The sequence below is a fragment of the Barbus barbus genome (assembly GCF_936440315.1).
Source record: "Barbus barbus genome assembly, chromosome: 23".
Lineage (NCBI taxonomy): Eukaryota > Metazoa > Chordata > Actinopteri > Cypriniformes > Cyprinidae > Barbus > Barbus barbus.
The window spans coordinates 6,841,820-6,862,011 of NC_136751.1; the positions used below are offsets into that span (position 1 = coordinate 6,841,820).

Sequence of the window (20,192 nt, forward strand, 5' to 3'; positions counted from 1 at the left end):
AAAAACATTTTTTTTAAAATATTATTGCAATTTAAAATAACAGTTTTCTATTTTAATATACTTTCAAATATAATTTATTCATGTGAATAAAAACTGAATTTCCAGCATCATAATTCCAGAGTCACATGATCCTTCGGAAATCATTCTAATATGCTGATTTATAATCAATGTTGGAAAAGGAAATAGTTGTGCTGCTTAATATTTTTTTTGGACCTGTGATACTTTTTTTCTGGATTCTTTGATAAATAAAACGTTTAAAAGTGTTTATTTTGTGTTACTATATGCACTACTATTCAAAAGTTTGGGGTCAGTATTTTTTTCTTTTCTTTTCTTTTCTTTTCTTTTCTTTTCTCTTCTTTTCTTTTCTTTTCTTTTCTTTTCCTTTCTTTTCCTTTCTTTTTTTTTTTACTAAAATTAATACTTTTATTCAGCAAGGATGTGTTAAATGGATAAAAAGTGACAGAAAAGACTTATATCTATAAAGAGACTTCTATTTTGAATAAATGCTGTTCTTTTGAACTTTATATTCACCAAAGAATAATAAAAAAAGTATCATAGTTTCCAAAAAAATATTGAACAGCACAGCAGTTTCGACACTGAAGACTGAAGATAATAGCTGATGAAAATTCAGCGCTGCGTCACAGAAATAAATTATATTTTAAAGTATATTAAAATAGAAAACCAATATTAGAAATTGCAATAATATTTTTGATCAGATAAATACAGCCTTGATGAGCATAAGAGACTCCATTAAAAAATATTAAAAATCTTACTGATCCCAAACGTTTGAACGGCAGTGTTTTCAAGAAAAATTACCTTATTTTAATAATGACAATATTACTATTATTGTTGCTGTTGCTAATTGTATTTTATATTTCTGTATAAAATGCAGGATATAATAAATTCTTAATTTTAGTTTAATTTAATACAATTCTAAACCTAATACAATTCTATATAAAACTTAAAAACTTTACATTGAGGGTGAAAACCGGAACCGGAACTTACTGCTGAGAAAGGCGGCCTAGACCCGGAAGTGACTTTATCGTTGTGGAAACGTGAGGTACTTGTGTGCAGCGTCTCTCATTTCATTGACGACAGTTGAAACGCGGAAACCTACTAAAACATGTAAGTTAACTCTTCTGCACACAGTATATCATTAGAAGTGTTTGAGCGAGACTGAAATAGTCGCTTTGTAGTTTTATGGCTGCTGAAGAAGTCATTTAGCAAGACTAATGCTAATGCTAGCAGCCACAATGCTAGTGAATGCACGTCTTTCGTTTGTCCAATTGATTGGTTATTGGTATTTGTTCTCGTTGTTTTCTTATCTGCACTATATTTCGGAATCGTTATACTGTAGTGTTTAATGTTTATCGCTATTTCTTAAACAAGAAAGAAGGCTTCTAGATTTGTGGTATTTTAGGTGTACATTCTTCATATAATTCACTCAACGCTAAGTATTTTTCAGCTAGTAACGTTACCTGTAGATAGGCTTACACTGTAAAATTCAGACATGTTTAACTCTTGAAATTCCTTCTTCTCTTTATTAGGAGTTTGTTAACCAAGCCCAAATCTGAGATGACTCCAGAGGAGCTCCAGAAGCGAGAGGAGGAAGAGTTTAACACCGGTCCGCTTTCAGTGCTCACCCAGTCTGTAAAGAACAACACACAGGTTCTGATCAACTGCCGCAACAACAAGAAGCTGCTGGGCAGAGTCAAGGCATTCGACAGGTACCTGATGTGTTTGAGTTATCATATTCTTTGTATCTACACACCACGTTTCTGTCGATCCTAACACACTGTTCATACACATATTATAAGACACAAAAGCTTGCCAAGACGCTGGGTCTCATTCAGTAATAATTGTGTGGATTATTTCTTATTTGAATGCACAAGAAAACTTCATCCCAATTCACAGCATGTATAAACGCACAAGGATTTGTACTTGGCCTTGTTCTAATGTTTATGAATTTGAGTGTCCTTGAGTGAGTGAGTACGGTTATTAATTTGCATAAAACATACCAAATTCATTGCCATGTAAGGGCTTTCCATTTACAGCCTTTCATCACTTTTAGTAAACGCATGACATGCTCTTGCCTACAATATGTACTGCAAGATTCTCAAGCAATGCCAAGTGTGCCATCCTCAAAAAAGTTTCTAACACAATAAACACATTTTTTTTATACAGACCCAGATTACAGCTCTCTCCTCAGCCAGCTGCACATATGCATAGATGCAGTGTTATACAGAGAACCCTTGCAGCTTGAACTATAACAGTTTTTCTTACTCATTTACTGTATATAATAGACACAGATATTTCATCTTATACATGCACTAAGATATATATATATATATATATATATATATATATATATATATTACTCTGCCCCCTAACATGTAATTGAGGTAGTAAAGACTAAAAAAGACGCTGATTTAGCAACAGTTTCAGTGGCATAGATGGTAAGTCAAATACTTTTTGACGCGATCGACCCGAGTTCGAACCTGCCTTTTACTGAAATTTTTTCTCCCTTTTCAAATCTCATATCGCATCGGAAAGGCATTAATTTTCAATAAAAATGAAGGAAATCAAAAAGTTGAAAATAAAGGCTTGGTTAGGGTAGGTGTAGGGTGGGCTTTATTGTCCCAATAAGGTGGCATCCATTTAATAATTTGAATTAAAACTATAATTTACACTCAATACGCTATTATTGCGTACTGTTTTATACTGTACTACAATACTGAGGTGCAGATAATTGCCGCTATTTGCAATAAGTAATATAAATAGCAGAAAATCCTGCTATTTTAACAGTGTAAATAGCATCTTTCTAGTTCAAATAGCTGCTGCCTTTTTTTTTACCCCCAAGAAAGTAAGTATATAGCAGCTCTTATCATTTGCACATTTGTAGCACAATACTATCATATCGCATACAAATTTTTCAAATCTGATTGTAATTGCACTTTACGCTGCTATTATTTTTTTAACATATAATTTATGATTTCCATCACCTCCGATAGGATTGAATTAAAGACACATGCTTTTAATTCAGCTGCAGATAAACAGCTACTGAAAAATGTATGGGGTCACATCATATTTGGATACATGTGGTAAAATAGGCGTTTTTATCATTTAAGTCCTCACTCTTTTCTCTGGATTTTCAGGCATTGTAACATGGTTCTAGAGAATGTGAAAGAAATGTGGACGGAGGTGCCCAAGAGTGGCAAGGGCAAGAAGAAGTCCAAGCCAGTGAACAAGGATCGATACATCTCAAAGATGTTCCTGAGAGGCGATTCAGTCATTGTGGTGCTGAGGAACCCACTCATCACCGGGAAATAAACCTAAAGTTTGTAACACGTCTGTTCAAGTACAGGCGATCTCCTGGACACTCATACACCAGCTCAGCTCTCATTGACCATGTTAATTATCCCTTTGAGCAAATTAAGTCTTCTGCACTCGAGGAACAGTACATAGTTTGCCTTGTGCTGCAGCAGTTAAATGTTTAGCATCATTATGAGACATTGTCTGGTCAAAGAAAAGATGCCATTTGAACCGTTTTTTTGTTTAAGTTGTATAAAAATGTGCTTTTTTTTCTAAATAAACATTTGGATATTCAAACCTCAAAATCTATTGCATGATTCTTTCAGAAATGAACCGTTCATCAGACAAAAGTTTCACGTTGCTGTTTGCCCTCTTTCCTCCCTTGCTGTCTGGTGCCCCTCTCATCCTCTGTGTCCCCCTCCCTCCATCCGACTCTCATTTGGTAGAGTCCCTTGGCAGCAGCTTGGGTGTCAGTGTAGATTTCAGCAGGCAGCACTCAATAAGTGACAAACTGCCGTTTAAAGCTCTCTGCATTATTAATGTGACCAGATGTGCTGACTGTCACTTCACACCCCTGCCCTCCACCGTGGGGTCCGCTGACCCCTCGTACTAAAAGCCGCTTTACCTTTTTCTTTTAACTGATTTCTCTAATGTTTTTGAAAATGACAAATGTTTGTTTTGAAAAATTTGAATGAGCTTTCTCATTCTAAAAAAGGGGGTTTACCATGGTAAAAACTCTAGATTTAATTGTGTTTTTAAAGTATATGAATGAAAGGGTTATCTCAGGACTTGACCTGAGAGGACAGTCTCAGGAAGTCAGGTTACTTAAATATTCAGTGGAACAGTGAAAATGTAACACTGTGGATCAGTTTGGCTTATTGTTATCCACTGGTGTCCTATTTATTAAATTTATTTATTCGTTTATTTTAATGTGTTTTAATAGAAAACTGGATAAAACATGGGATCTGCTTTGAAATGTTATATCAATTGTTAATCAGATTTAGTAATTTAATTAATGTTTGATTAGGCATTCATCACTATATTTATTTCTCATAAATATTTTAAGAAATTGATACTGTTGTTCAAAAGCTTGGGGGTCAGTATTTTATTTTAATATATGTGACCCTGGACCGCAAAACCAGTCAGTAGCAATAGCCAAAAATACATTGTATGGGTCAAAATGATTAATTTTTCTTTTATGCCAAAAATCATTAGGACATTAAATAAAGATCATGTTCCATGAAGATATTTAGTAAATTTCCTACTGTAAATATATCAAAACTTAATTTTTGATTAGTAATATGCTATGCATTGCTAAGAACTTCATTTGGACAACTTTAAAGGCGATTTTCTCAGTATTTAGATTTGCACCCTCAGATTCAAGATTTTCAAATAGTTGTATCTCGGCCAAATATTTTCCTGTCCTAACAAACTATATATTAATGGAAAGCTTATTAATTCAGCTTTCAGATGATGTATACATCTCAATTTTGAAAAATTGACCCTTATGACTGGTTTCTTTTATTCAGCAAGGATGCATTAAATTCATCAAAAGAGTTTCTATTACAAATAAATGCTGTTTTTTGAGCCTTATATTCATCAAAAAAAAATCCTAAAGAACAAAACAAAACAAAAAATTCCATAGTGTAAAAAAAAAAAGTTTTCTAGTAAAAAAATCAGTATATTAGAATGATTTCTGAAGGATCATGTGAAACTAAAACCTGAAGTAATTGCTGAAAATTCAGCTTTGATCACATGAATAAATAAAACTTTAATATATATACACTTGTTATATAATTGTAATAATGTTTCAAAATATTATTGTTTTTATGATATTGTAAGTATTAAACTTAAGCTCATAATTTCTACCACACCATATGGACATGAACGATACTTCAAATTGTACAGCTTTTACTGAATTTATGCCTGGCGCACAATAAATTTGTGAAAAATATCAATTTCGCAAAAGCTGCTTGTGAGTACAATCAATGATTGAATGGTAAAGAAACATTTTAAAATGGATTACAGTAGTATTTACAGTGTGTTTTAGATAATCAGTTGGTGACATTTTCCCAGGCTCCTGAACTGGGTTGTGTTCTGCACCTTGAGGTACAGTACTTTTCCAGTTCCTCCTGTCCAACAGCGAGAGGCACATCCTGCCGTGTGGAGTTTTCCCCTGGGCCGCTGCACCTGGAAGCTGCCTGAAGCTCGGAATACTAGAGTCCTGACTTACAGGTGACGCCTCAGCCTGAGATCTTATCATGAACTGCTGTCACAGTTGTGATTTATAGGCTTAAGTCTGCAGTGTTTTGGTCATGTTTGAGATGTCCTTTTTTTCAACAAAGAGTCATTTTGTGGGGAATTGTCTATTGGACCTTGGTTTGTTTATACAATATGATATGTACCGTCTAAATATTAAATACTCATCACTCAGCATGAATACTTAATCCTTACTTGGCAGGCAAAAAAATAACGTTCCTGACCTTGCGGCATATTAGTGTCTGTTATTAGTAATAATATTTTCTCCACTTTCTTGACAGCTACATTATTGTACACAGAAATAAACCCATTAAACAATGAATAATGTAATATCCTTAACAGCCCACCTATAATACACGTCTTAACATGTAATGTCTTCATTATGACTTGATCCGTTGCGACTTCTAGCACTTTGCACAGTTAAAGTCAAAACATTGATCGTCTAAAACAGACCCTCACTATTGCTCTAGAAAAAGATGTGAATTAATTTGGCACTGCAGGCTTATTAAATCAGCCTCAATTTTTCTAAAGTTATGTTAACCAGGATATAATTCAGTGAGTCTGCCCTTCAAAAATGTACCATGGTACCAAAATAAAATACCATCATATTTAGGGGAAATAAATGCAATAATAATAATAATTGCAGTATTTGTTTCTCCCCCCCCCCATTTTCACAGACATATTTTGATACTAAAACCACACTTCTGAATCTCATTGAATTGCACATAAAATATAAAAGCAGTTTTATACAAATTTTGTTTTCAGTTACACTTAATCAAAACTGGGTTTTGGTGATATTTAGCGATGAGTAAAGTTGCTGTCTGTGCAGAGTAACTCATCAGCAGCGTAAAATGGGCTTTTTGTTGTTGTTTTCGAAAAATGGTTTGAAAAAAGGAATAATTTTAATGGCAGGTAGAATGATTTTAATGTCAAAGCATTTTCATTAAAGTCTAAAAATATCACAAATGTTGGTAAATCATCAGTGTATAAAACCATATTGTAATTTCACAAATATTAATAATATTACAAACAATGTTACTAAAAACGGGCTTGTTAATGAAAAAGTGGTTAACATGGAGCAAAATACAGAACGTGGAGTGGGATTTTTATTTGAAAGTCATGTCTGTATTAGGTGCCTTTTTCATTTGAAAACACATCATGGAATATAATTATTAATATTAGTTCTGTTACTCCTTGTTTTGTCACCTGAAATGAAGCTTTTATGAGATATTACTTTAGAAAAGTGCTCTATTTGCAATAAAAATGCCACATGCATTTATTTTTGATAGCTACATTTGAAGGGTTTTTGGCTTCTACATTTAAAACGTACACCACAAATAATAATAACATTGACAAATATTAGTTTTACATAATGCTGAAGGTAACACAAGAAGTCAGAATGTTATAATTTATTCTACAAGAAAACCTTAGAAATGTGGTATTAGCCACTAAAAAACAAGATTATAGGCTAATATACACTAAAAAATGGCGTATAGAAACAATTTTCACTCAGAAATCTCTAGTGAATTTCACAAATAATTATAAACAATCAGAAACATATTGAATTCAACATGATTTTCTTTTGTTGTAAAACTTAAATAGCCCTCCCCCCATACAGTGTACCAATTATTTTTAGTAGCTATATCTAATATATGGTAGTAACAGTAATATATGGGCGAACCTTGCTATTTTTGTAAAATGCAGACTTCCAATCATTGATGGATCTTATCATATGCTTTCTGTATGGAAATGTTTCACAAAATCCCTTTAACAATCCACCCGACAAAGCACGAAACAAACACCTGATGCAAATTATGGAAACATTTTCATGACATTGTTAAAATTAATAAAGTTTTTGAGTCAGACCAGAACATAGCCTATTTCTTAAAATCTGCTATATGATGTTTATAGAAATAATACTTGAAATTACAACACAAGCATGTTAATTTTAAGTCTGAACGGTGCTTTATGTCAGGATTTATCCTGTTTTTCCATTTCATCTTTTTCTATTTTCCCAGAGAGTGTGAAATGAACTTGAATAAGTTTGCTCGGGGTGACTGCTCTTGGCAGGAAAGCGGTATGTTTTATTCAGCAAGTTGAGGCGATAAGAGGGGAAGTGTGATTATGATAGCGATCGGTCACGCGTCGATACTCAGTCTCCCCCGCGCGCGCAACGCGATACTGTCGCCCGGCGCGCGGGGCTCTCACATCAGCCATCGATCGCGCCCGCGGTAACAGGAGACGCTGCAGTTTGTTTCCAAGCAGCTCCGCAGCCGCGAGATCAGGTGCGCGCTGGGCAGCCAAAGGGTGACAGGACAGTCATGATGCACAACTCACCCTTTGACTTCTCAATGCAACCTGGTGCGCGCCTGATGTCTCCCAGTCACAACATATTAGTGACTCATTCCTATTACATTTAAGGGGAGACACTGCAGGTGAATAGGGTTAAAAACCTTTATTCACCTTACTTACATAGTTGATTGATTACATTGCTAATTGCAAACATTTTTTGTATTACAAGCTTTCTAAAATGTTAGGTTTAAATATGCAAATGAGGCATTATTTAATGAAATATGCGCTAATTTGCATACATTTCTAGAACAAAAATCTAAACACTGGATGAAGTTTAGATTTTTTTGCCTGCTGTGTCCCCTTAAAACTCTGAAATGTCAAAATAAAATAAATCATTTTTAAAATAAATGAAAACTGTTATAATTTCATTCTCATTTAGTTCATTTTGATACAGGCTACTAAAATAACTCAGACTAAAACTGAAATGAAAATGTATCAAAAATATATAGGCATATTTAAAAAACAAAAACTAATAAAAACTATAATAGTATCTCAACAATACTAAAAAAAACACTGCTTGTGGTGTTGGAAATAGTTTTGAGAAATATAATTAGACATTATTAACTAACACTTTATTATTTGTCTGGATGGGAAATAAACAATATACATAACATGATACAAATGGAAAGTTAGCCATTGCTGGTTACCTGGTTTTAGGTTACAACCGATTTTAATTTGATATTTTCGTAACCATCTTTAGTCATTTTGATTTTCTCATACTGATTTCTGTCAATTTAATGAAACAGGATGAGATGTTCTAGACCACCACAAAACATCACAGAATTCATCACAACCATACAGAATAGAAAATGATCTTAAAGGAAAAACATCACAAATTAAAATCATATTTCCAAACATGTTCTGTTTTAAACATTGTTTTTAAAAAGACAAAAATGAAGAATATTTCTTAAAAAGGTCAGTTTTTCAACACCTAGCACCCAAAGAAAGAAAGAAAGAAAGAAAGAAAGAAAAAGGAAAAAGATAATAAATACCTTTTTTGGGGGGCAGGTACATGGCCAGTTGCTCAAACTGAAGTATTTATTTAATTATTTAAAATGTATTTTAATACGATAATATTAAGCAAACCAATCCTTAAAATGTTTGATATTTATGTTTAACATTTTATCCAGTATATAAAAGTAAATGGGGACAAATATCATAATAAAGCATACAGACCTTATAAAATACGTTAATACTTAGTAAAAAAGTACTATTTTTTGAACCATGTTATTTGAATCATGAGTTGAATCTAATATGGAGTGAATAAGTTCTCTCTCGTTACAATAAATGATAATAGTAGGACTGTCTATGCTGTCTAATCACAGCACATTTTTAATATAACAACCGGTTTAAACTTTTAAGTGTTTCTTCACATTTGTGTTTTATTTTACAGCGGTATCTTTCTTTACATCTGTTTCAGTTTCTTTGAAATATTTCATGTCTCACATTAGCTACACTCAAATAATTTGCAGACAGTGAATAGTGCAGAGACGCTAAAGATATGACCAGAACAAAATTGGAAATATAATATAACAGATAAAACGGAGAAATTTACAAAGATATTTTCCTCCAACATTTTAATTTTCTGGGTCATTTTGTCATTTTAGTGGCATTTTTCCACGAGCCCAAGTTAATTTCTTGGCTAACGACAATATTTCATTTTTCAACCATAAAAAAAAATGTATCGTGTCTATTATGTACTTACATCCCCATCTAGTGGTAAACATGATAAATGGCTTACTGTTAATATACAGCCAAAGATTGTCCACTAGGGGACGTATTATAACTATCATTTAAATTGGTAATGGATTTGAAAATGACTTTGTAAATAATTTTTCTAAGGAGAAGAATAAAACTATGTCTAATCTGCACATGTCAAGAGATTGCTCATATTTGTTAGTGTTTATAAGCTGGGTCTGTGTTGTTTGGCCTCTGTCCAGAATGCCTTCAGGAATTCTTTAGAATTTCCTGCTGTCAGCCTGTGACAAACAGACTCACACAGTATGTATGCATGCACAGTATCCTCCTGATGGTGTTTTATGCTTTAATGCATCACTCTGTTTGTCATGATTCTGGAAGTGTGTAAAGAATATTACAGGCCACAGAGTCCGAAGCACTATCCTGTGAAACTGTGCCATGCAAGCAGAGCCAGAATGGGAGCTTGTAAAAGTGGCTCAATGGAGGAGGGGTGAGCCTAAAATTACAACTCACTAGTTTCCTTTTAGATAAGATGCTTAATCAAAGCAGTCAGATGCGTATAATTCAAATTACACATGCACAAACACACACTACAAAAGGTCCTTTGATAGTTGTACATCTGTGTTTTTTCTCATGTGTTCTCCTCTGAACCAAAATGACCCGTCTGACATGAAAATCTGATTATGTAATTATCAAAGGCTTACATAATTACTTCCAATGTTTATTTATTTATTTATCATGTCTGTGAGTGATGTAAACTGCCTTCTGTAGGATTATAGATGGTTTCATATTTGTCAGACATATCCATTTCCACTCTGGCATTTGATTTTGAAGGTTTTTAATAGACTTCCAGACATGAGACGAACTATTTGTGTGTGTGAGAGAGAGAGAGAGCGAGAGACAGCCAACAGACAGTACGTTAGCAGATGTGATAAACACGTTTGGATGTTTTCCATCTATCCAAAGAAATACCAGCAAATGAGGTGATATTTGACATATGCAAGCTATTTCTCTCATTTTTTTAAATTTAAAATACTTGTGTGTGGACACATTGTCACAGTAAAAATGACCATTCAACTTGGTCTATATATTACCGACAGACATATAGATAGGTAGATAGATCACTTACAAAATAGCCAATAACTTATAAATAGCTATTAAAAGTATTTTGTCTAAACAAATTAAAACAAAATGCTAAAATGGATAATAAATGGGTGGAAGCTAAAAAAACAAAAACAAAAAAAAAGAAATGAATCGTTTAAAATGCACAAGTGAATTTAGGCATCACAACATTACATTGCGCAATATGAAAATGGATATTCATTTTGAGATTTGCTGAAGATTACATTTACCGGTGTTTTAAATTATTAGTTTTTTTTGAAAGATAAACCTGACCTTTGACATCACCTATTTATTTACAGTAATTATAAACATTTAAATATTCAGTAGCAGGGGATTTAGATACATTCAAAAGTACATCCAAAAGTATTACTATGGAATAGACTAAAACTGTATGGCATTACCTTTCTGAAAAAGAACACACAGCATACAACACACTCTTGACACACAACCCGAATTCCTGAAATGTTGGGACGTTTTTAAAATTTTAATAAAATGAAAACTAAAAGACTTTCAAATCATACGAGCCAATATGTTATTCACAATAGAACACAGTTAACATAACAAATGTTTAAATGGAGAAATTTTACACTTTTATCCACTAAATGAGCTCATTTCAAATTTGATGCCTGCTACAGGTCTCAAAAAAGTAGGCACGGGGGCAACAAAGGGCTGAAAAAGCAAGACATTTTGAAAATAAATCAGCTGGGACAACATCTATCAACTAATTAAGTTAATTGACATCAGGTCTATAACATGATTAGCTATAAAAGGGATGTCTTAGAGACGTAGAATCTCTCAGAAGTAAAGATAGGCAGAGGCGCTCCAATCTGTGAAAGTGCGTAAAAAGATTGTGGAATACTTTAAAAACAACATTCCTCAACGTCAGATTGCAAAGGTTTTGCAAACATCATCTACAGTGCATAACATCATCAAAAGATTCAGAGAAACTGGAGAAATCTGTGTGTAAGGGACAAGGCCGAAGACCTTTGTTGGATGCCCGTGGTCTTCGGGCCTTCAGACGACAATGCATCACTCATTGACATTACTAAATAGGCCCAGGAATACTTCCAGAAACCACAGTCGGTAAACACAATGCGCCGTGCCATCTGCAGATGCCAACTAAAGCTCTATCATGCAAAAAGAAAGCCATATGTGAACATGGTCCAGAAGCACAGTCGTGTCCTGTCGGCCAAGGCTCATTTAAAATGGACAGTTTCAAAGTGTAAAAGTGTTCTATGGTCAGACGAGTCCAAATTTGACATTCTTGTTGGAAATCACGGACGCCGTGTCCTTCGGGCTAAAGAGGAGGGAGACCTTCCAGTGTGTTATCAGCGTTCAGCATCTCTGATGGTATAGGGGTACATAAGTGCATACGGTATGGGCAGCTTGCATGTTTTGGAAGGAACTATGAATGCTGAAAGGTATATAAAGGTTTTAGTGCAACATATGCTCCCCTCCAGATGATGTCTATTTCAGGGAAGGCCTTGTGTATTTCAGCAGGACAATGCAAAACCACATACTGCAGCTATTACAACAGCATGGCTTCATAGTAGAAGAGTCCGGGTGCTGAATTGGGCTGCCTGCCGTCCAGATCTTTCACCTATAGAGAACATTTGCCGCATCATTAAACGAAAAATACGTCAAAGACAACCACAAACTCTTCAGCAGCTGGAGACCTATATCAGGCAAGAATGGGACCAAATTCCACCAAAGCTCCAGAAACTCATAACCTCGATGCCCAGAAGTCTTCAAACTGCTTTGCAAAGAAGAGGAGATGCTACACTATGGTAAATATGCCCCGTCCCAACTATTTTGAGACCTGTAGCAGGCATCACATTTGAAATGAGCTCATTTTGTGCATACAATTGTAAAATTTCTCAGTTCAAACATTTTTGATCTTTTCTATTGTGATTAAAATATTGGCTCATGTGATTTAAAACCCTTTTAGTTTTAATTTTATTCAAAATTAAACAACGTCCCAACATTTCCTGAATTCGGGCTGTACAATAAACATTTCACGTGAGCATTGTAAGTATATAAATAGGATATTGGCTACATAAAACAAATAGCGAGGCTATGTAACGTACACAACACATACAAAGATGGGAGATTATATTAAACACTTTTCAGTCAGAAGTATAACTCGTGTCATTCCCATCAGCAGAGTTTAATTTGTGAGAGGAATTATGGAGCTCGGCCGCCAGGGAGTGGATGAGTACATTTCTCTGCCTGTTTTTCAGCTCGGGAGGGGGAGACAGACAGGAATGAAAGCTTTTCCTCAGAGTTGAGGAGCAGGTTGGGTTTTCGGTCGCGAATGAACGATAACAGACCGACCGGCGATCGAGAGGAGTTTGTCTTAAACCGCTTCCATACTTCAGCCGCGCGGACGGAGACGAGGGCATGAGGCGGAATATGTGTAGACTTTGCTCGGAGCGAGACATGAGTCTAGGATACTGATTAGAGTTGACACTAGCCCAGCTCCAGTAGCAACTCTATGCACACTTCACCTCCAACCCCCTCCTTCACTCATCAACCAGGAAATCATCGTGCTGTGCTGCTTATCCTTCTTCCCGCAGATTAAACAAAAACACCAAACCCCTCCGTGGGTTCATCCATGAGGATCTCGTCGGTTTCTCTCGTGTTTTCGCCTCTGGAAGTTCGGCTTTACGTCTGAAGAGGATCCGCGCTGTCGGCGAACAATGAGGTAAAGCGCGTCAAAGCGCATTTGTTGCAGTCGCTTTTGTGTGTTCTTAGTTTAGCGCGCTACAATGTAACAGTATTGATCATGACTGAGGCCGCATGTATGTTACTCTCTCCTGTTGGAGGTGGAGGAGCAAGTGAGTCCTTTCTGAGTGTTTACACACTCCAGCTCGTTCGGTTTGTCTGGCTTTGACAGCCAGAGTTATCGTGTTACTCTGTAGCTGGTAAATGAAGATTTTGCACTGATTTTTCATGGAATACTTTGAATGAGTTGAAATGAAACGAACCACCAAAACGGGTGTCTCGAGGTGATTTAAAGCGTCCTGTCAACCGAATGATGTCTAAATTGTTAATTTTGCCAAATAAAGCGAAATGATTTTTAAATAAGTATTTGATGATATTGCTATTCTTTTACAAATAGTGTTTCTGTTCATTTTTAGCCATTACTAGCCTTATTCTCTACTTCTGTAAGAGAATACAATCCTGAGATTTATTGAAATATTCAATTTACAATGATTTATCGTTCACTGTACAAGCAGGGTTGAATAAATACAATACTCTATAGCCTATACTTGGCATAAATATTTACATATTTAATTTATTTGACATTTTTAAAGTTATCTTATACAATTTAAAAAGTATATTTTATTGTTGTACTTTTTTTTTTTTTTTTTTAATTTGGGAAAAAATAATAATAGCCTAATATTCGTATTTTTTTTTTTTTTTTTTTTGAAAATACGTTTTTTGGAAACATAGGTTATCGGGGAACTTATTTCAACACTATTTAATTTTCCCAAAACTGAAATGTTTTGAAAGTGTGTTTTTTTTTTTAAATATGGTGCACCTGCATTATGCAGATGCAATTTTTTGAATAGAATTAAGATTTTTTTTTTAATACAAAATACACAATTTAACAAACTAGAATCGATAACTGTATCCCCATGCGGTGCACACGAAGTTTTTATTGTGCATGTTGAAAATGCAGCTGTCAAACGGTAAATTGTCTCTTTGTAACATGTAGCCAGTCCTCTTTTGTGAGCCCTCCCGGTTCTTTCTGTTCTGGGAGTCGGCCGCGGCGCACAAATCCTACTGTAGGGAAGGCTTGGCTCATGAATATTAATTAGGTCACGGGACGTCCACCCAATAGCGAACGTCAGGCATTCTTATTAATATTTATAAGCAAAGTCTTTACCATAGTAGGATTGTTAATTTGGCGGTCAGGGCTGTACCCGGAACTAACCTACATTTGCGCCATGCATGGAGCTCTGAAGCCTGATAATATCCTGCTGCGGCCTGTGCACTTTCAGAATTAGACAGTTCAAGGCCACTTTTTGTTTACTTTAAATTAAACAAATTTCTATTTTCGTTTCTAATTTATTATATAGGCTATTTAAAAAAACAAACAAACATCGGAATTACATTATCAGCACTAAAATTTAAATAAAACAATTTTTCAGAATTTAAGTTTTTTTTTTTTTTTTTTTTGTATTTAATGTGCACTTTTGCTTTAATAACAGCAAAAGTGGACACATTAAATACTGAAAGGAACAAAACCTGATGATCATGTTCTCCAGCATGATTTGAAATGTTTCAGAGTATCATGTGCTTGAACAAGAAAATTAATGGCCTGTACATAATGTCACACATTTGTTTGTTTGAATAGTGTAGTCATGTGTTGGTCAGAATCTTAAATATTTATTTTTCATTGTACTTTATGATTTTCTATGTTTTATGTGTTCTTAAAACATAGTGTGTTATTTGGTTTATGTAAAATTCTATAAAGTGGACAAAGACACTGGTGTGCAACAATCCAGTTTTGTTTAAAGGAAGGAAAGCACCAACACATCTTGAGAATTTAAAACACTTATTTTGCTATGTAAATAACAACGGTAACCTGCGTGACAGGTTTTCGTCAATGCATCTTTTAGACTTGTCTCACACCAAAAGTTTAAATAAGTAGATGCCCTAAAACCTCAGCCATGCATTTCCATGCAAATTTTAGTTCAGTGACGTTATTCGACAACATTGCTGTTGTGACACAGGAAATTTGGCTCAGGGAGGCATACTGGGTACAAGCAAAGGGCACCGGGGTTGGTGCCGACCATGCGTACAACCATGAGTTTACTGTGTTGGGTCCTACTTGCATAATAGGTGAAGAATGGAATGTTGTCACATTTACAAGTTTATTGTCCTGTCATGTTGTGGAAGGTCAATATCAGAATGCACTGGATCAGTTAGCGCCTTTTTTGAATTTCATCAGGCCATCCAATGCAACAATGGCCCCTCAAACTGACCTTGTCATTTGGGAAGCCCAGTATTGAATTCATGGGAACCCAGGCTAAGTCATTGACCTCCAGTCCCTGGGTTAAAATTACAAAGGCAAACAATCAAAGTTCTAGTTATATTCAATCACAATACACCGTTCTCTTTTTAAAAAAAGTGAAGTATGCTTTATTTACTAGTGACTTAGAATGGATCAAACCGTGTGAGTGGCCCAAAATTTACTTGACTGAACTTAAAAAAAAAATAATCTCCAGCTAATTAATTGAAATTTTTCTGGATTAATTATAAAATTACATTTTAATAATAAAAAGGATGTCTAATCTATTTAAAATGAATAAAACCTGAATGATTTATTAAAATTGTAGCAATAATAGTGCCCTATGAAATGTGTTTTAGAAATTCTGTATTGTCTTTCAGTTTTTCTGGATTCTGTAGTTTATGACTTGTTGCAATTTATTATAAGCAATGGTGGTAATTAAATGCATAAAACTTTTACTATTTAATTAGTCTTGTAAAATTTAAATAAAATAAAATATATATTTTTTGGCAAAGTTTTCCATTTAAATTTGGAGGAAAATTATGTGATATTCCTTAAATAATGTTTTAATAAATATATATGCACGACTATTAGTGGTGCGGACAGCTTTATGATATTTACACATTAAGTGATGCAGAAACATTGAGTAATGGGAAAATATAAAGCGGGACATGTCCCAAACAAATCAAGATGAGGAACAACTTGTTGTTTTAGGGGTTGTGTAGTTGTTATGGCGTGAGTTTGGGGCAGGACAGTCTGTTTTGTCTGAGAAATGAAAGACAAATTTTTTGAAATGAGAATTTTTTTTTTTTTTTTTTGCAGTTGTATTTGGTGCCCCTAGTGGAACCGAAATGACACCCTTCAACTTTAAATGCAAATGCGAGCGCACAGGTGGTTCGCATGCAGCTGGCTTTCCACACTTGCTGTGTAATCAGTCCACTTTGTTCCTGTGTGTATTTCTGTCACTGAGACGCAGCCTGCCGCCCTGGAAGTGCATGTCTGATTAATGGCAGCGCTGTGATTCACTGCTGTTATCAGACTGATGACTGTGAGGGACTCGCCCAGCATGTCTTTATCTAAATGACATCCACTCAAGTGCTTCTCCAGGCTAAAGGGCTTTAGGGTGGCACTGGTGGCTTCGCGACCCATGCCAGTTGCTGCTGGTATTTCATTTCTTATGATCCTGGGTGGTTACAGACCATTAGATATCGAAATGATAGAGGAGAACAAAAGCATCAATTAAAATGGGTTTTTCAATGGCTGATAACGATATCTAGAGAGCAGACTTACTGATAGCTGATATAATGGAGATATATATTTGTGAATAACACATTTCTTTTTGTACAAAAAATCTGAAGTATAGCGTAGGACACAGACTGGGCTGCTGTGGGAAAAGTGTACAATTGAAGTTACCCTACATGAAAATTCTGCTTTATATCAAGTACTTCAAATAAAAGCATATAGGCCCAGTTTCACAGACTTAAACTAGGACTAGGCATTAGTTAAATTGGGATATTTAACCAGTTTTTATAAAAATACCTTAGAAATTAACATTATTGATGTGCATCTTGAGACAAAACAATATGTTAGTGTTTGGATTTTATAAAATGTGCCGCTAATATACTGCTTTATAAATGGTACAGCAGAATCTTTACCAGTTGAGACTTGATTAAACTAACATTTTTGACCAGAATATTGGCATATATATTGTTTATCACTAGAGAACCTCAATGTAATGGAAGTCATGCTGTCCGCTTTATGGATGTCAGCTGTGGGGATGGTGTGCCCTCTGGGTCTTCACATTATTGATTGAACAGTATTGAATGCATTGATAAACTCTGAGCTCACTGGTTTGACCTTTAGTCTGCTACTTCTTGGAAGGTTACTTCATCACCCAGCGTGACTTACAAGAAGGTGCATTTTTTGTTTGTTATGAATACCTCAGCACAGGGTACAATTCCATTAATGCAAAACCTTAATGCTTTTAAGAACACAGTAATGAACTAGTGCTGGATAAAAGCAGAGAATTTAAATGAAGGGTGAGATAGAAATGTAAAATGGCAATAGAATATTGTATGGCTACATTTATATTGATGAGGGTTGTATGGAAAAACAAACGGATCATGGGTTTTTGGATTGTAAGGCTCACGCAATTGGCCCAAGGAAGGTATTCAGCTGAAGGTTTCTTGCGTGTTCGGTCTTTTCGATGCGCAAAGTTATTGATTTTCGGTTAAATTCCATTTTATCTAATCTGACTCCATTTTATAATGACCTCACATTTGGGTTAGAATGCCTATTATTATTATTATTGATCATTCATAGGATAGTTTATCTAGACATCTGATTATTCCATTTATTATTTTCATATTATTGTACTCGTTCATTCGGGTGCTTATGTCGCTCAAAGATATCGCTTTGGCCATTAGCGTACCTTATGGTCAGTCTTGGTTATTAGACGGAGGTAATTGACTAATACTTTAGACGGCCGCTCCTATGCTTCTATGCATGCTTTAGCCCCCTTAGATCTGTACACGCTTGAATAAAGCAACGTTATCTCTAGTCAGAGGTCACGACCTCTACTATAGATATAAGCTGACCAGCTTTCCCTGATAGTAGCTTTGGTATGGTCATGCCATGGTTTCCCCATGCACACTTAGCTAGAGTAATATTAATAGTAATAAACAGAGCTTAGGCTCACCCTATTTAGGTTGGTCGAATAACATCTTGTTGACCTAAACGGAAATTCCCATATAAACCCTTACAATCGAAGTAAACTTGAACTAATACCAAGTGTTAGCCGGGTCTCTGAAGATACAGTTGGTGTGCCCTATGCTCCATCTTAACTGAATTTTAGTCCATTACTAACCTGACACAGGAAATGCGGTAATAAGGAACGTAATAAACGATACTAATGTAACAATTTCTTATTAGTCAGGTAAATATGTATTATGCCAATTACATAGCCAATTCAAAGATATCACATCAATAAAAGACATCAAATTCTCAAAGATGAATCTAAGAGTAAGAAGCATACCTAACTTTTAAAGAAATACATGGTATGAAGTGTGTGTGGACACACTTTATACTATGGGTTCATTCTGGCTGCAGAATCGCGCTGAGCCTCTTGCAACATTTCCTTAAGTATCCAGAGAAACCCTAAAGTTACCAAATGGTATTGTTTGTTTATTGCAGGGGTTTTAGCATATCACTTTTGGGGGTTTCAAGTGAATAACTTTGATTTCTGTGGGAGGCTGTATTTCATTTACATACAGGAGGTAATTTGTGTGAAAGACCTGGGAGTAGTCTGTTTTCAATATTCATGGCTATCTGTTCTATTGTTAAAAGAATGAGACCCTTTTACCAGACACACAGAGACCTTTCAAACAACATCAAGCATGAGTTGTTTCATTGTAATAAATCCTGATTAAGAAATGTGGTTTCGATGACCTCTGCAGTGTCTGTGTTTAGATGGAAATAAGGGGAGAGGGGGGAGAGTGAGTAAAGGAAATGCATAAGGTGTGGAGCTTTTGTCTCTCTCAGTTGGGTGTGTTGTCTTGAGAGAAGATCTTAGGCTTGTGAGACAAAGTTCAGGTGTCGGTTCTCGTAAGAGTTCTTTATTTTCTCAGGCTGTGGCCCTCCTCTGGTCCAGAAAAATGTTACATCAATTACTTGCAGGATAAACGACAAGAAAGAAACCAGCGATGCATAACAATTATATTGATTCCGTTTTGGGGAAAAAAGCTATGAAAATGAAAATTTGCTGAAACTTTACAGGCTATCCCATGTGTAGATGAGTTTGTTTCTTCATCAGAACCGATTTGGAGAAGTTTAGCATTGCATTACTTGCTCACCAGTGGATCCTCTGTAGTGAATGGGTGCCGTCAGAATGAGAGTCCAAACATCAGAAAAATAATTGACTCCAGTCCATGGATTGTCTTGTGAAGCGTAAAGCTTTGTGTTTGCAATAAACAAATTAATCATTAATTTCAAATCTTTGCTTCCGGCTAAATCATCCAGTCCTCTATGTATAATATTGCTGTCTTCAATTAAGAAGTTGTCTTGTCTGAATCAAGCACAGTTTTTTTTTTTTTTTTTTTTAAACAAAAACAGTTGGTAGCTTTTGATGTGAGAGGACAACAGGGCATTGACTTTTTCAGTAGAGGAAGCGTTACTAAGGATTACGGACTGGTATTTTGGCCAGAAGTAATGGTTAATGGCGGATTTGTTTCTTATAAATGCACAGCTTTTCACTTCAAAAGACATTAATTGATGGAATGGAGTCTTGTGGATTATTGTTTTTATCAGCTGTTTTGACTCTCTTTCTGACGGCACCCATTCAATCCATTGGTGAGCAAGCGATAAAGAAACAAGCTCATCTACATATGTGATGGAGTACATTTTCAGGAAATGTTCATTTTTGGTGAGCTAT

At 35.1% G+C, this 20,192-nt stretch overlaps 2 protein-coding genes across 3 annotated transcripts in view; both read left to right on the plus strand.

Moving 5' to 3' along the window:
- Nucleotides 1–1,023: 1,023 nt before the first annotated feature.
- Nucleotides 1,024–4,383, plus strand: LOC306843367 (small nuclear ribonucleoprotein Sm D2-like). The gene is made up of 3 exons (XM_079374814.1): nt 1,024–1,125; nt 1,548–1,727; nt 3,156–4,383. Coding segments are annotated over exons 1-3 (357 nt in total). The 5' UTR covers nt 1,024–1,123; the 3' UTR covers nt 3,331–4,383.
- Nucleotides 4,384–12,970: 8,587 nt separating this feature from the next.
- The window catches only part of LOC306842858 (uncharacterized protein), a 38,327-nt gene continuing 31,105 nt past the window's right edge, over nt 12,971–20,192 (plus strand). For both annotated transcript variants that reach the window (XM_079374006.1, XM_079374007.1), the window contains exon 1: nt 12,971–13,447. In XM_079374006.1, coding sequence (XP_079230132.1) covers nt 13,443–13,447 — 5 coding nt within the window. In that variant the 5' untranslated portion in view covers nt 12,971–13,442. The remainder of the gene's footprint in view (nt 13,448–20,192) is intronic.

What these genes read in the sequence shown, in the direction of transcription:
- LOC306843367 (XM_079374814.1), top strand. An exon ending in AGAGTCAAGGCATTCGACAG is followed by an intron (nt 1,728 to 3,155) that starts GTACCTGATGTG and finishes CTGGATTTTCAG; the next exon opens with GCATTGTAACATGGTTCTAG.